Here is a 15,210-nt window from a genome sequence, read left to right on the forward strand (position 1 = left end):
ATTCTCACTACTTTAAATAACATGTTTGGTTTAGACAAAGAAATACAAATACTATTGTCTTTTTTTTCTTGGGCTTGTTTCTAGGGACCTCCAGGAGACACTGGCCCAGCAGGAATACAGGGACCAAAAGGACCACGTGGTTTGATGGTAAGATGAAGATTAACGGTAGTTTGGCAACTTGGTGCAGTATTTCAGCCAATTTCTGTGCACTGAACTCTCACAAACTGCACACTTGGCATGAAAATTAAGTACCGCTTCATCAGATGCTACATCATCCGTCCTCAGTCACTTACATGCTTCTGCTTTCCAGGGTATGGAGGGTGCTTTGGGCCCCGTTGGCATCATTGGCCCCAGCGGTCATCCTGTATGTACCTCGTATGTCATCCCATGTGCCAAGCTTTATGTGACTTCTCCCTGGTTTTTTGGCAATGATGGAGTGATCCTTTGTCTTGTTTCTCTCCATCAGGGACCCCAGGGTGACAAAGGAAGTCGAGGGGAGACGGTGCGTGGCGCTGTTTTGATGAATCCTTTTCTGTCTTTACTGTGAGCACAGAATAGGATACTTAGTATGGAGACAGCACACCGCTCAGCCTCCTTTGCCCTCAGGACTTTTCATTTCCTATTGTGTTCCACTGTTTGTTGTTACACTCACAGTGACACTTAGCTGCTGTGGAAATCCTGTCAGGGTGATAAATGTTGGCTGCTTGCTCCTCTCAAGCTTTTTAAGAGGTTTGTTGAGTGCTCATACACAGGGATAATTCGCAACCTCACTCTTAAAACGCCAACAACATTCATGTATGGGTTTGCTGTGTGGAAATAGGATTTGCTGTGTGGAAATAAGATTTCTGAGTGTAGGCTTGCAAAGAAGCAAGAGGGCAATTCAAAATACAGTAGATAAAGACTGTCTGTTGAATTGGTAGCACTAAGATGCCATTACACTGTACAAGATAATATAAAGTCGTCTCTGCACTTATATTGATTGTATTGCTTTCATCTCTCTAACAGGGGACGCAGGGACCTAGAGTGAGTAATTAATCATATCTGTAGCTTTTACATTACTTTTTTAAAGCATGAAAAGAAATAAATGACCTTAATCACTTTTTATAAAAGCCAAGTTATAAATATTTTGAAGCCTAATGTGTGAATGGAACTTTTTAGGGATCTCCTGGTCCTCGTGGACCACCTGGACCAACCGTGAGTTCTTCTTTTTCTAAGGCAGATTTCTGTTTCAGACAATCTGGGGTTGATTTTGATGTTTCATGCGTGTGGGGGGAAATGCCAGGGAAAATTATGTTTAGTTGAAATGGATGACTTGTATTTTCCAGAAAATATAAATAAATTAATTGATCTCTGGCAAAGACAGGATGATTTAGTGGGAGAACAGACTGAGACACGCTGAGAGTAAAAAGTAGGAAAACGTGGGATTCCCTTTAAGTCTGCTGGAAAATAATTTGAAGAGTAAAAAGTCATTTGTACATGTACACTTTAAACTATAAACATACGGTGCTATTTACAGGATAATCTAACTAGTTACACCTGCTTTTCCCCCCACTGTGATCTAATACAAATAGCTTTTGGCTAGCAGCTTTTCTTTTCTGCATTTGATACGCTTTATTTCCTGCTTTTTCATGCCTCATTTCCTCTGCATTCATGATTGTGTCTTATCTGCACGTTGGGAGAAAATTAAACACCACCACCGACAGGGTAGATCAGGATTTACAGAACTGTTTCATGAACACAAATGCACTAAACGGCTGTTGTTACATAAATGCAGATAAGACAAAATAAGTTGTAATATAACAGGTTTTTTTCTGTTGTTTTCTAGGGGCGTCCCAGTTCTGCCCTTTCACTTGTAAGTGTGTTTCACCTGTTTTGTTAAACTGGATTTTTCTGGGATTAATCACATAATGCAAGTTACCTTCATGCCTTGCTACTTTTTTTTTCTGGCAGAGAAATGAAGCCCTCGGTGCTGCTTTTCAAGTCATTATTGATTCTCATGCTGCACTGAGACAAGAGGTTTGTATTGATGGAAACTATGCAGCTAAAGTTAATTGGGTCACTGCAGCAGTACAGAATATAGTCATGACTATCACAGTTTTCAAGAATAGCTACAAATAAACCAACAGTTAACAATGAAATGAAGTTTCATGTACTTAAAGACAAATTTCAAAACCTCAAGTGATTTATTTATGTGCAAATTAGAATTATCCGAGCATGGACCTGCCCATGTTAGACCAGGGCAATGAGATATTTAAGATGCTGCAGCATCTCAGCACTCTGATCCAGAGTCTTAAGAACCCGCTGGGAACCCGCGACAATCCTGCCCGAATCTGCAGAGATCTCTACAACTGTGAGCAGAAGATGTATGACGGTGAGGAAATATTTAAACAGGACCATCATTTCTGCGCACATATGGTCTCTGTTTATGTAGTTAAGGGTTGTTCTCCCATCCTTCCTTCATGTTGAAAGGCACTTACTGGATTGATCCAAACCTCGGATGCGTAGCTGACATGATTGAGGTGACTTGCAACTTCACTGGTGGAGGACAAACTTGCCTGAAGCCTCTCACAGTTTCCAAGGTTAGGTTATCTATTTGTATCCATTTGCCTCAGCTAGATACAATATCCTGTAAAATGTAAATACATGTCACTTAGATACAGACAAGATTGCTTTGAATACTATGCAGACGGTGGGTAAATATCAAATCCACTAGTGTCCTTGTGGAAAATGTTTTCCTCGTGTTGGCTTCAGAAAGATTTCTGAAAAAGTAGAGAGGCTTGGGGTTTAAGATGGGCCATGTGTGTGCATAATGACACTCGTGCAATAAATAAAGGAGCACAGCTGTTCAATTTCTGGCTCTGCACAATAAACTCTAGGACTATTTGGAAAGATCACAGTCGTAGTGAATCTTAAGGCATCACATTTGGTCTTCAGACTTGGCCAAGTCATCATCAAACACACACTGAGTTGGCAAGTAAATCCTCAGACTCTGAAAATACCCTTTATCCACTGATTCTTTTGTCATTTCAGCTTGAAGATATTGCAACAAAACACCGAATGGCACACAATAACACAAATATGGACTGATCTATTTCCTTGGTAAACTGTGAATATAATAACAGGGTTAGATAGTCATAATTAAGGTACAATCTGTGATCCAGATGTACTTCATTCAGATTCATAGCAGAGCTGCAGTCTGTTATCAACATCCAAACAGATTGTGCTCAAGTCTGTCCATTAGAAAGACTAACAATTGGTTATTTTTAATTGTAAATTAACAATTGTTAGGGGTTGCTATCATTTATCTTAGTTTAACTGCTTTTCTGAACGTACTATAGTACATTTACTTCAAAAATCATGGTCAAAAAGAGTAAATGATGTAAGATGAAGCCAATACACTCAGTATACAGCAAATTAGTTTGTCATAACACCACGTCGTCCAGATTCTGAACTTGACCTTTTCACATTTAAATGCATTGAGAAAAATCTACTTACTTTATAGTTGGACACCGGGGTCGGTCGCATCCAGATGAACTTCATCCACCTTTTGAGCACTGAGGCTGTGCAGCACATCATCATTCACTGCCTCAACATGTCTGTGTGGGCAGCAGGGCCTTCGCTGCAACGTTCATCCACAGCTGTAAGCTTCAAGGCCTGGACAGGGGAGAGGATTGGAGCAGGAGACCTCCTGCAGCCGCTCATACCCAGAGATGACTGCTGGGTATGCGTCGTTACCGTTATGGCACTGAAGTCAATGCAATACTCAGTACTTTGGTCTTAATTGTATTATTAATGTATGTTGGGGTTTTTTGTACAAAGCAAAAAATGTTTTTTTTTTCCTTTTAGGGCAGCGGTCCCCAACCTTTTTTGCACCACGGACCGGTTTATGTCCGACAATATTGTCACGGACCGGCCTTTAAGGTGTCGCGGATAAATACAACAAAATAAAACTAGTACCGGTACCAAAAAAAGAAGATTCATTCATAAGACAGGAAAAGACCCAGGGAAACCGAGTTAATGATAAAAACACTAAAAAAAATAACGTTGAAAACCATAAATTTCACACCCGAGCCTCAACTCTTGCGGTCCGGTTCCAAATGACTCACAGACCGGTACCGGTCCGTGGGCCGGAGGTTGGGGACCGCTGTTATAGAGCATCACGTGCTTTAAAGACTTTATGACAAGTTCCTCTAAAAACATAACTTAATGTTTTAACAGCCAGTTGGCTGTTTCATCAGTTATACAGAGATACTGGTTAACCAAGTTTTTTGTTTAGTTTTTTTCTTTAAGCCTTCATGCTTCACAAAGCTAATCACCTTCTCACCCCAGCTCCATTCTTCAATATTCAACCTAATATTTTGTGGGTTAATGCAGTTTGGTTTGATGTGCTCAAAAAAAGGAATGCAGCATTAGCCTTCTTTCCATAAATCCTGTCCCGGTTACTTTGGATAATCCACAAAACTCTTTGTCAGTAGTTTCTGGAAGGAGCATTTCTTTGGTAGAAAGTCATTCCAATTAAAATTATTCCCAGTGACGTCTGAGGATTATCGAGAATAGACTGCTTTTTCAGTGAGGGGCCCAGTTAAATTCCATTTACCTCTTTTTGCACTGGTTTTGAAGACAGTGATGGATATCTGAAAATGAGCTGATAAAATTGTGTCAATATAGAAATGACGCCAGGCGACGGAGAACTGATTCTTTCATGTAATTTTGTGATTATATCCCATAACACTATGCAAATCTGGCTTTCAGATCAAGGATGGGCGCTGGCATCAGACGCATTTTATCTTCCAGAGCCAGGATCCAAACTTACTCCCCATAGTGGATGTGCACAACCTCCCAACTGCAGAGCCCGGGGCACACTATCACCTAGAGGTTGGACCTGTGTGCTTCTTATAAATGACTGTGGCACGCTCCTAAAAGCAGTGACTTCATGGAAGATTTTGGATTAGGGAGAACAGCACTTCAGTGATTTGCAAAAAAGAAAAAAACACAAAAAAAACAACCTCCCATTTTTTTTCTCCCCAAAATATGCTTGGACTGCAGAAACAGGAGGGGCGCCAGATAAAGAAGGCCCGTTGGAATCGCAGAGATAAGACTTCTGGCACTAATCAGCATATGCAACACAATAAGCTCCTTTTGTTAGAGACTTGTTTGTGTGACACAAGACCTGGATGCCCCTTTTGGAAGGAAGTATTATGAACGTCTCATTTCTGTCATCTCTCAGACCACGGTGTATCATAGTTTCTTCACGGTCTGACTTGTATGGAAATACAGAACAGTTCAAATTCAGTTACTCCTTCTTTCAACGTTTAAGTATTATTTAAACATGTATATGTACTGTATATTGTAAGATAAAGTGCAATAGTTATTGTTACACAGCCTTTAAGGATACACCGTATCAATGTCATATCACTCATTCAGGTATAGTGTGCTTCAAGCACACACACACAGTCTCCAGGTAAGTCTTTTTGAGCCTCTATTAACTGTCCAGTGCTACGAGACACCACATTTATGCGGATATCTTCACACAAATAACTGCTGTGGGGTGCCTTAAATGTCAAGGTGGAGCAAAGATTTCTCGTGTGAACTGAAAAAAAAAGTGTCAAGATGCTACCTCGTTCTGTTCCTCCCATCCCGCAGCAAAACAAGTCGTTGCCTGATATGATCTGGGATGACACAGAGGTGACACCTGGTGCTGCCGCAGTCGACACGCGTATGATAAACTCTTGTCAGCAAAGCTAGGTCTGTGCTTTTAAAGGGAAGACTGTTACGTATACATACAGGCCAAATTTCTTAAATTATATTTTCAAGGTATTACCGTTTTCAATATTCTTTGTATGATTCTGACAAAATAATTTAAGTTTGTCAAAATGTAAATGTATAGCTATGCAACATTTATTATCAGTGGATTCTATTTAAAGATTATTTAAAATCTTCAAACTAGGCACCGTTTTAGGATTGTATTTTATTTTTTTGTCATTCGGAGGTTTAAAGGTTCTTACTGAAATATGCAATAATGATAACGACTCAGAGGATATTTTTTTTGTTTTTACACTATACAACTCTTAACTACCATGGTACACAAGCTAACATTGTTTTGGTCTGCACAGACGTTTAAGTCTAACGCCTCGATAGGTAATTCGATAAAAAGTCTGAAAGCTTTGTTGATAAGTAGCTTTCCGAGTTTTTCTTCAAAGGAAAATTTTCAAACGCAACAAAATAAATGCATTTAAACTGCCTGTTTGTGACACTTTACTTTCCTTTTGTTCATTTCACACCTGGAAATTTGATGTCGTGCCAGCCACTACTACCATTGTACAGATGAAGGTAAATGGTGTCTGTGATGTCTTTTTTCTCTAGCAGCTTTCATCATCATTTAAATTTTAATGCCATTAGGGGCAATGTTACTGCAGTCTTACGCAATTCAAAAACACAGACAGACTCCAGGTTTAAAAGTGTTATATTAGCAGAGTGCTGTATGGGTGTTGATAAGACCAGTTAAGACCATGTTTGTACAGGATGCTGTACATACACGGTCTTATCTCGGGCACATGGCATGACGGCCGCCATCAATTGGCAGGTTGACTCCAGTAATGAAGCTGGCAGCATCAGATGCCAGGAAAGCAATGCTGTGGGCCACTTCTTCCACCTCGCCTGGTCGACCGAGGGCATGGGTCTGCTTACACTTATCAAGAAACTGGTGGTAAAAACATAAAACAATAAGAAAATAATGCTACACTTTTGGTTCTGTTGCTAAAAAAAGTTAAAGAAATAGATCCTCACATTTGAGATGACTTGAGTTGCATGACTGAGATTCTATACATATTTATTCAGCTGAATACAGTAAATATTACCTGGGTATACTGTTCGTCATTTAGTCCCGCTCTCTTGTGGACATCGGTGATGATCACACCAGGACTGAACAAATAAAATCAGAAATGAATTTTTTCTCCCCATCAGAGTTTTGGACAGTCAAACAGCACAGAATTGAAAGCAGTTTTCACACATGGACTCTTGAAAAAGTTTGGAGAACCAGTTCAGGAGTTTGAAGTTGCCCCTTCTTTGTAGCACACAGCAGCAGGTAAATGGACTGATACTTATACAACACCTTTCTATTCAGTTGAGCACTCAAAGCACTTTCTACTGCAAGTTCCATCCACCCAATCACACACAAAATCACACAGTGCTTTCTAAGCACTTTGTAACAGTGGCGCGCACACTCGCACTCCGATGGATGCATCAGGGGTGCCTAAGAACACTTCGGCACGAGGCTGGATGAGTCAGAGATTGATCCACTGACCGTTCCAATTGGGAAATGACTTGCTGTGCCACCTGAGCCACAGCCGCCCACGGGAGTTGCTTGAGATGTCAAATTCTTTGTTTGGTTTAAACCAGGGTGCTGCATCGTTAGAGCAGGCAGGAGGCATATGATGCCCACTTTGCTTGTGCTATTTTCACTATTTTCACTTTTATCAGCACTATCCGCTGAAAATCTGAAAATGTGAAGGGCCGCACTGCACGTTTGAAAAACTTCTTATTAAAAGAAGAATGAGAAATGAATGTGATCATAAATCTGAACCTGTGCAACGATAACATGTTTATTGCACTTACCAGACAGAGTTCACTCTAACCTGCTTTGATGCCAGCTCTGAAATTTAAAAAAGTAGTTATATGATGGGCCATTCTTATATGCCAATGCAAACTTTTATATTGCTGTCCACATGAAGGTAATAAAGAGCTCACCAAGTGCTATGCAACGTGTAAACTGATCAATAGCAGCCTTGGACATGCAATAGGCCAACACACCAGGGAACTACAGAGAGAAAAATTACACTTCTTTGAAGATGCTTTATAACACATAAGTTCATAAAGATATTTCATATGGATGGTGCTGTTTAAATATTGCGTCTACATGCAGAGTACCCACTGATCTCTGTCCGTTCACACTGGATACATTGACGATGGAGCCTTTGGTCTTGATCAGGTGCGGTACACAAAGTTGGGTCAGGTGGTATATAGATCTGTAATATATGAACTAAAATTACTTTTAAAAGTCTTTGAACATTAAATATGCAGTTATGACTCAGTATAATAACCAGTGCTTGGTCAGTTAACATCCTGACATCTGTGATTGGCTTCACCATTGTAGTAAAAGCAGTATCTCACCAAGGCCTACATTAATCAGGCTACATCCAGTCTAGACAGCTGATGAATGGTTCTACTGAGATAATGTTCCTGTCGATAATGGCAGTGTTAAATCTGTATTTGCACAGAATTCACTTTCTGCTTGTGAATTCCAACCTGTTTTTACAGCACAATAGAATTAATGTAGGACTAAATGGATCCTACATTAGAAGGATTGGCCATCCTAAGTATGTTAAAAAAATCGACTTCAAAAGGATACCGTGTTCTTATCAATTGTTTAACATTTTATATTTTAACAGCCTCACATTTTCATACATGCAGCTTCATTGTGTCCATGGTGTGGAAAAATGGTTAAACATGCTTAATTCTACTTTTCAAGCACGCATGCACACGTTAAAGAGAAAGCACTGCTAAACTGCTCACAAAATAATAAAATATTAACTGTTAAACGTCACGTACAGTTTAGAATATTTAAATAAAATAAATATCATATTCAGTTGTATTCAAATGCAGCATCTTAAAAAATACCCTCACAGGTTGACAAGTATCATTATTATAAAGATATTCTTAATATATGAAGAGTGCCATGTAATAAATGATTTCTCTTTCCCAGTTTTATATTTAACCTCTTCTTTAATCCCACCCACTCCATGACATGCTGGTCAGTCACAGGAGCTCGTTCAGTGAGAGACTGAGATTACCGAAAAGCACCACTGAACGACACAGGAAATCATTCCTGCCTGTGGCCATCTCCCTGTACAACGCATCCACTTAACACGCTGTTTGCTGCTACAACTACACATGTTTCTTTTCCAACTATTATTTATGAGTGACTTATGTATGTATGTATGTATATATATGTATATATTGTACTATTCTTAGTTAGTGTATTGTCTGTCTTGTCTTAATGTTGGTTTAAAATGGAGCACTGTAACAAAAAATAATTTCCCCCAGGGATCAATAAAGTATTCTGATTCTGATTCTGATAATCAACAACTATATGGCTTTGTGAAACTGACACCAATACATCTCCTACATAAAGCCAGGTCTCCTACCTCACATTAACGTTCATGACCTTGTCATACTGAGCCAGGTCTGTTGTCTCGATGCTGCCCATTGCCAGTATGCCAGCACTGTTGACCAGCACATCCAGCCGGCCGAAGTGAGCGATAGTTTTCTCCACCGTGCTTTTTACAATCTCCTCATCAGTCAGGTCTCCAGGAACGAGTAGAGGCTGCATGCACACACAACCTTTCATTAAGAACTGGTTTTTAAATTAGTTATAAAGTTGACAAAAATGTATGCCTTCAACACTAAAGTAACAGTAAATACAGAACAAACTGTTTTGTTAATGGCACAAATAATGGTCAAGTAATAACAATAGTGGCACCAGCCTTAAAAACTGCTTCTTTACACTCACCAGTCACTTTGTTAGTTACAATGCAAATATCTAATTAGTCAGTCTCTGAGTATTTAGAGTATTACTAAATGCAACACATTAAACCTTGAAATAGATGGACTACCACAGCAGAAGACCACACAGGGTACCACAGCAGGTGCCATTCCTGCTGCTTTGGATGGTAGGCTCAGAATTTGGCGTAAACAACATGAAAGCACAGATCCATCCTGCATAGCATCAAAGGTTCAGGCTGCTGCTGAAGGTGTAATAGTGTTTTCTTGACACACTTTGAACATGAAAATGACTTTGCACTTTGTTCAAATGCCCTCCAAAATGACCAGAGTCCAACAGATGAGCTCTGGCATTGTGGTGAAATGGGAGATTTGTAAAATAGACATGCAGGAGACAAACCTGCAGCAGCTGTCTGACACTATCAAGTCAATATGGACCAAAATCTCCAAAATGTTTCCTGTATGTTCTTGCATCTATGCCGTGAAGATTTAAGGTAGTTGTGAAGGCAAAAAAGCTACTAGTAAGGTGTAACTTACAAAGTATACAGTAAGTAGGTATATGCATCTCTATGCTTGTTTTTGTAATTCTGATGTAGTTACAAACACTAAAATTGTTTAATAACTTAGTTCTGCTCATTAAATTGACCTGCTGTTGGTCATTAAATTCACCACCAGGAGGTCACAGGAGGTTGTACCAACCGCTAGAAAATGTATAAAAGTATAATATTTTTATTACAGCATCCAACTTGTGTTTATTCAACTACATTATGGAAGTGTGTGCATATATATATGAAGCATACTACGTTATGTACCTCGTCGGCTCCACAGTCTGTGCATTCTTTGGCTACTTTGTTGAGGTTTTCCACATCGCGGCCGTTCAGAGCCAGCAGAGCGCCGAGTTTAGCGAACAGGACGCTCGTACCGGCTCCAATTCCCGAGCTGGCGCCTGTTATCAGGGCCACTTTCCCCTTCAGAGATGACACCTACAATGCACAGCAAAAACACTTCCAAGTCTTTCTCCAAGGTATCTTAACTTGCAGAAATAAGCCCGGATTTCGTTCATTTTTGTTGCCCTTATTAGCCAGGTCCCTCTTGGAAGTTAAATGTAACTCTCAATGAGTTTTCGCCTGGATAAAATAAATGAATAATAATAAATACATGACCAAACTCATAAATGAGCAACCATGAAGGACTGTAAACCCACGCAAGGCAATAAACTTACTTTAAACGCATCACCTGTAGCCATGATTTCTACCAGGGTCCGCGTGACAGTTGTCCACTACTGATGACGCAATGTGACGCAATAAGTCATTTGTAGTTCAAACTAGTTCTTAGGACTACAAGATGTTAAGCGGACTCTCGCGGAAAAGATGCTGCATGTAAAACATATTGTGAAAACATGCTAAAATCAAAAATGTTTTTATTATAAAAGTTTTTTTTTTTTTTTTTTTTAAACACGCAACATTGGCAATTTATTACATTCCCCTTTAGAGTACTTGAATAAATGGAAAGGAACCTGTTAAGGACAAAAATAATTTCAAAACTGATTTAAAGCACAGACAGTGTAAAATACGGATACATCTTCGTCTGAAAGGTGAAACGAACTTCAACCTGTATATCTTTTTAACGACCAGCAGGAGGCGACTCTTAAAGTTCCAAAAAGACTTGCGTTTACAAAGAAGTCTATGGGGAAACAATCCTCAGCTCCTTTGTTATGTAACCTCAGCAAACACTTTCCTGATAACTTTGGGTTCAACTGCTAGTTTCAGGTTAACTAAGTAAATCATAATCAGTTTGTAAAATAAGGTAATTTTTACAACCAGAAACTAAGAAATTTCCACGCTATTTTCACTGGTTAACAACATATCATTCATGTGTCAGTAAGAAGTGTGTGGCCTCCTCTGGTCTCCTGTTTAGATCCACCTCCATCTTGTGACAGTCAGCTTCAAAAAACAACTTTGAAACACTTCAGAATGAGACTTCACTAACCAATGGGTGACATCATGGTGGTTACATCCATATTTTATTTTTTGTTTACAAAGTTTATTGTCTAAAGGAAACAAGACATCCCCCTGATTTATATATACTTTTTACATGAAGTTGCAAAATGAGGAACTACACCGTATAAAAGTTAAGACAATTTAACACTTTGTAGCTTTGAAGTCAGCACTCTGCCCACTGTCTGGGCATGTGAGTGGACTCTCCAGTTCTACCATTTGAAAAGTATTTCGACTTTAGCAAGGCAACAAGCATTGTATCATATGAAAGTGAAAATCTGCTATCCAGCAAAAGGATTAGCATGAATGGTGACATCCTTTATCCGAGTTTCAGTCAGTGGCCGGAACGTCTTTTCATTCACAGGCAGCTTCTCCAGCTCATCCAGTGTTTCCAAGCCGTCTATGATCCTAAATTTTAGAGGGTAAGCAGTCAGCAAATGTTTCAATTTTACCTGAGGTAACAAAGCCAGTAGGTGGTCACACAATCATAAACCTGTTTTGTTGGCTTGCATAAGATGCTTACTTTCCAAACACTGTGTACTTCATGTCCAGGTGAGGCTGTTTGGCATAAGTGAAGAAAAACTGGGAGCCATTCGTGTTGGGACCATTGTTTGCCATGGAGACCACTCCTCTTACATTATGCTGAAATCAGAAGAACGAAAAACATTCCCACAGAATGACACTTGGGTAAAACCAGCTTAAACCAACTAGCTATAGGATTTACTCACTTTTAAGTGTTCACTGAACTCATCCTCAAATTTACGCCCCCACATGCTTGTTCCTCCTTTACCTGTACCTGGAGGTTTTAATAAGAAAACAAAGATGCAATGAACAGGAAGTTCATTTTATATATTTTTTTGCTACTTCAAAAACAACAATAACATCTGTACCTGTAGGATCTCCAGTCTGAACCATGAAGCCCTTTATATTTCGGTGGAAGACGCAACCATTGTAGAAGCCGCTGGCACACAAAGCAAGAAAGTTCTGCAAAAAAACACCAGCAAAATTAAATGCAAATTCTTGTATTTGTCATGTTTTTAAATTACACTTACAAATGTTATTATTACATTAAAAAAAAAAAAATGCAATCTTAAACACCTTCATCGCCCTTAAGAATTGACTATCTTTATTTACCTGACAGAATACGATCATTTCTGAGTCTAGATTGTAAAGAACTTTATCTGCCAGAGGTGACCACATCACCCCTCTTCCATCTTCATTACAGACAGTATATCTTAGAACTGAGTTTTTAAATTGAGTTTTTAATGCTCTTTGTAGTCTTGTGCCATGCTGGAAAGTAATTCCGACACATCAGGTGCACACAAATCTGAATAAAGTCTGAAATCGGGTCAGTAACCTCTTAGAAATGTCCTACATCAGTCCAATCATTCATTTGATTTGATTTATCAATAATCATCATCATCATCATTTACACCTGCATTCAATTCAGAACTGGCACGCCTTTGGACTGTGGGAGGAATCCGATAGACCCATGCACACACACAGGACCAACATGCAAACTTCATACAGAAAGCCCCCAAATTGCATTTTAGCGTACTTTCGTACTACAACAACACAAGATCCAAGTGGGTTAGGATAAACGCCATCCCACCTACGACCCTGAATTAGTGGAAGAAAATAAATCGAGTGCTGGATCGTCTTACTTTTTCACGTAAAGGTCCATAAAATGTAAGAGTTTTAAAATAAAAGGCTTGATTGCTAGGGAGAGTTAGGGTGAGAAATACATTTACCTCACATGCCCTCGGTGTGCGCTCACAGAACAATTCAATTTTAATGTCTCCTAGATCTGTGTGAAGTGTAACAGCCTGCAAAATAGACAAGAACATCAAAAACATCACGAAGACAAGGAAATTCTCCCGAACTTCAACTTCCACTACTTGACTAGCTTAGCCTGCTATCGCAAAGAACTACATTATTACACAATGCTTTAAGTGACTCGTAGCCTGTTTAGAACCGTTATAACGTAATATTAGGAAACAACCTCAATTTGACAAATAGCGACTGTAAATGCGACAATGAAACTCACCATTTCAAATGTTGCGTCTGTGATTAAGTGTGTCGAAGAAACATGTCCGTGTGGGGATGGGTATCCAGCGGTGAATGGTTCCGCAAGGAATTTTCACAAACAAAACGAGAGGCGCAGACAATTGAAAAATTAAAGAAAAAAAAAAAAAGAGTCACTGGCACTAACAGTGAGGGGAGGGACATTTTGCTGACATGGTTTGGGCGTGGTTGTCCAGTTTCTGGAAATGGCCCTTGTAAAAAATTGTTAATGAGTGATCTCCTTTATCCTATGATGAAGGATTTTTGTAAAGGTGGGAGTGGTATCTTCCTGCATGACAATAGCTTTGCCCATGAGGGCATAATGGGTCAGTCACTAATGGCTCAGTCACACTAGAGTACAAATAGGATAGCCTAGTCATTGTGACAAGGAAATTTCAATTTGTAGGTTTGGTCATGCCACTATCTCCAACCTCTGTTTGAACGTGTGTGACTGTAGCATGATATGGGTCTTTGCAGCCAGTTGAACACCTACAGTATGAGAGATGTTATACTGGTATATATCAACCAGTGCCAGGGGTTCCATAGTGTGGTGGTTTACACATTTGCACACTGGTCAGTATCTGTATCTGCACACTTGCACATCAAGCTAAACCTTTATGTAATTGTTTAACCCTTCTTGTGCAAAAAGCCCAACACACACCAAGACAAATGTGGCTTACTTCATTTTTTTATTTTACTGGAGTCAGTGGTGTACAAGAAATGAAGAGAAACATGTTCAAACACACTCAACGTCAGTACTGATGCATTGATGATGTTCCTTTGGCAAAAAACAAAACAAAACTGCACAAAACCAAGTGTGTCAAGATAAGATGTCTGAGAGAAACAGAGAAAGATGCAAAATTATTTTGTACCCAAATTAAACATTTTAAGAGGAAAAAAGACAAATTAAAAATAGAAAACAGAAACCAAAGGGTAAAGAAGTCCCATTAATCAGACAAACTACTTGGGCTTTATCTATTGCTCACAATAAAGACAATTCAGACATGAGATGTTTGACAAAAACACAAGAAAGGTCAAATAAAGTGGTTTCTCCTTGAAAATACAGATACACTTAGTTTCAATTCAGCAGTTAATATTAAATACACAAAACTAAAAAATAATGTATAGAAATTTGATATAAAAATGTTATCACAACCGTTTAAATTATTAAAAGAAATAATAATAAAAAAATAATACCGTAATAATAATAATAATAATAATAGGCAATCAACTAAAAAAAAAAGTGAGTACTGGCTGCTTTCCTGAGAAATTTAGTTCTACAATAATCCTAACAGATATCAAAATTAAAATAATAAAATTAGTCTAATAATAAAAATGAAAAAAAGAAAGATTAACAGTGACTAAGACAAAAACATGTTTATTTAATGTTACTACACTATGCACTGACCACTTATTTACAGTACTGATTGCAACAAATCACTCAGAGGTGATGACATGATGTCTCTTTTAAATGGAATAGTCGACTGTCTTACTAAATAGGTGTATTGCTAATGTGTTTGTGGGTGTCATTCAAAATGCTCCACTAAAGACCAAAATTCATCTCTTTTTTTCCTTTTTAATATTTCTATGT

General features: G+C 38.8%; 3 protein-coding genes and 1 long non-coding RNA gene across 5 annotated transcripts in view; 1 reads left to right on the forward strand and 3 right to left on the reverse strand.

Moving 5' to 3' along the window:
- The window catches only part of col27a1b (collagen, type XXVII, alpha 1b), a 66,775-nt gene extending 60,484 nt beyond the window's left edge, over positions 1-6,291 (forward strand). The window contains exons 51-61 of one of the 2 annotated variants that reach the window (XM_080893619.1): positions 85-147; positions 311-364; positions 467-502; positions 1,006-1,023; positions 1,159-1,194; positions 1,826-1,852; positions 1,951-2,016; positions 2,203-2,371; positions 2,470-2,579; positions 3,503-3,721; positions 4,753-6,291. In XM_080893619.1, coding sequence (XP_080749745.1) covers positions 85-147; positions 311-364; positions 467-502; positions 1,006-1,023; positions 1,159-1,194; positions 1,826-1,852; positions 1,951-2,016; positions 2,203-2,371; positions 2,470-2,579; positions 3,503-3,721; positions 4,753-4,899 — 945 coding nt within the window. In that variant the 3' untranslated portion in view covers positions 4,900-6,291. Of the gene's footprint in view, positions 1-84; positions 148-310; positions 503-1,005; positions 1,024-1,158; positions 1,195-1,825; positions 1,853-1,950; positions 2,017-2,202; positions 2,372-2,469; positions 2,580-3,502; positions 3,722-4,752 lie in introns of both variants that reach the window. The other variant, XM_080893618.1, reaches the window with a different exon arrangement.
- LOC308403845 lies at positions 404-3,630 on the reverse strand. Its single transcript, XR_013972978.1, has 3 exons — positions 3,496-3,630; positions 2,478-2,626; positions 404-541 (listed from the first exon to the last, which is right to left on the reverse strand). It is a non-coding gene; the product is annotated as an uncharacterized lncRNA (long non-coding RNA).
- Positions 6,292-6,445: 154 nt separating the features above from the next.
- LOC308403843 (3-oxoacyl-[acyl-carrier-protein] reductase FabG) lies at positions 6,446-10,850 on the reverse strand. Its single transcript, XM_080893620.1, has 8 exons — positions 10,781-10,850; positions 10,371-10,541; positions 9,204-9,382; positions 7,931-8,024; positions 7,747-7,816; positions 7,615-7,651; positions 6,858-6,921; positions 6,446-6,700 (listed from the first exon to the last, which is right to left on the reverse strand). Exons 1-8 carry the CDS (start codon positions 10,802-10,804, stop codon positions 6,542-6,544), a joined length of 798 nt encoding a protein of 265 aa, XP_080749746.1. The 5' UTR covers positions 10,805-10,850; the 3' UTR covers positions 6,446-6,541.
- A 714-nt stretch (positions 10,851-11,564) lies between these two features.
- Positions 11,565-13,685, reverse strand: ppil3 (peptidylprolyl isomerase (cyclophilin)-like 3). The gene is made up of 6 exons (XM_080894741.1): positions 13,603-13,685; positions 13,307-13,381; positions 12,446-12,539; positions 12,284-12,351; positions 12,079-12,197; positions 11,565-11,963 (listed from the first exon to the last, which is right to left on the reverse strand). The coding sequence occupies exons 1-6, from the start codon at positions 13,603-13,605 to the stop codon at positions 11,837-11,839; spliced, it is 486 nt and encodes a 161-aa protein (XP_080750867.1). The 5' UTR covers positions 13,606-13,685; the 3' UTR covers positions 11,565-11,836.
- Positions 13,686-15,210: the final 1,525 nt, after the last annotated feature.

This window comes from Rhamphochromis sp. 'chilingali' (assembly GCF_963969265.1).
Source record: "Rhamphochromis sp. 'chilingali' genome assembly, chromosome: 10".
NCBI lineage: Eukaryota > Metazoa > Chordata > Actinopteri > Cichliformes > Cichlidae > Rhamphochromis > Rhamphochromis sp. 'chilingali'.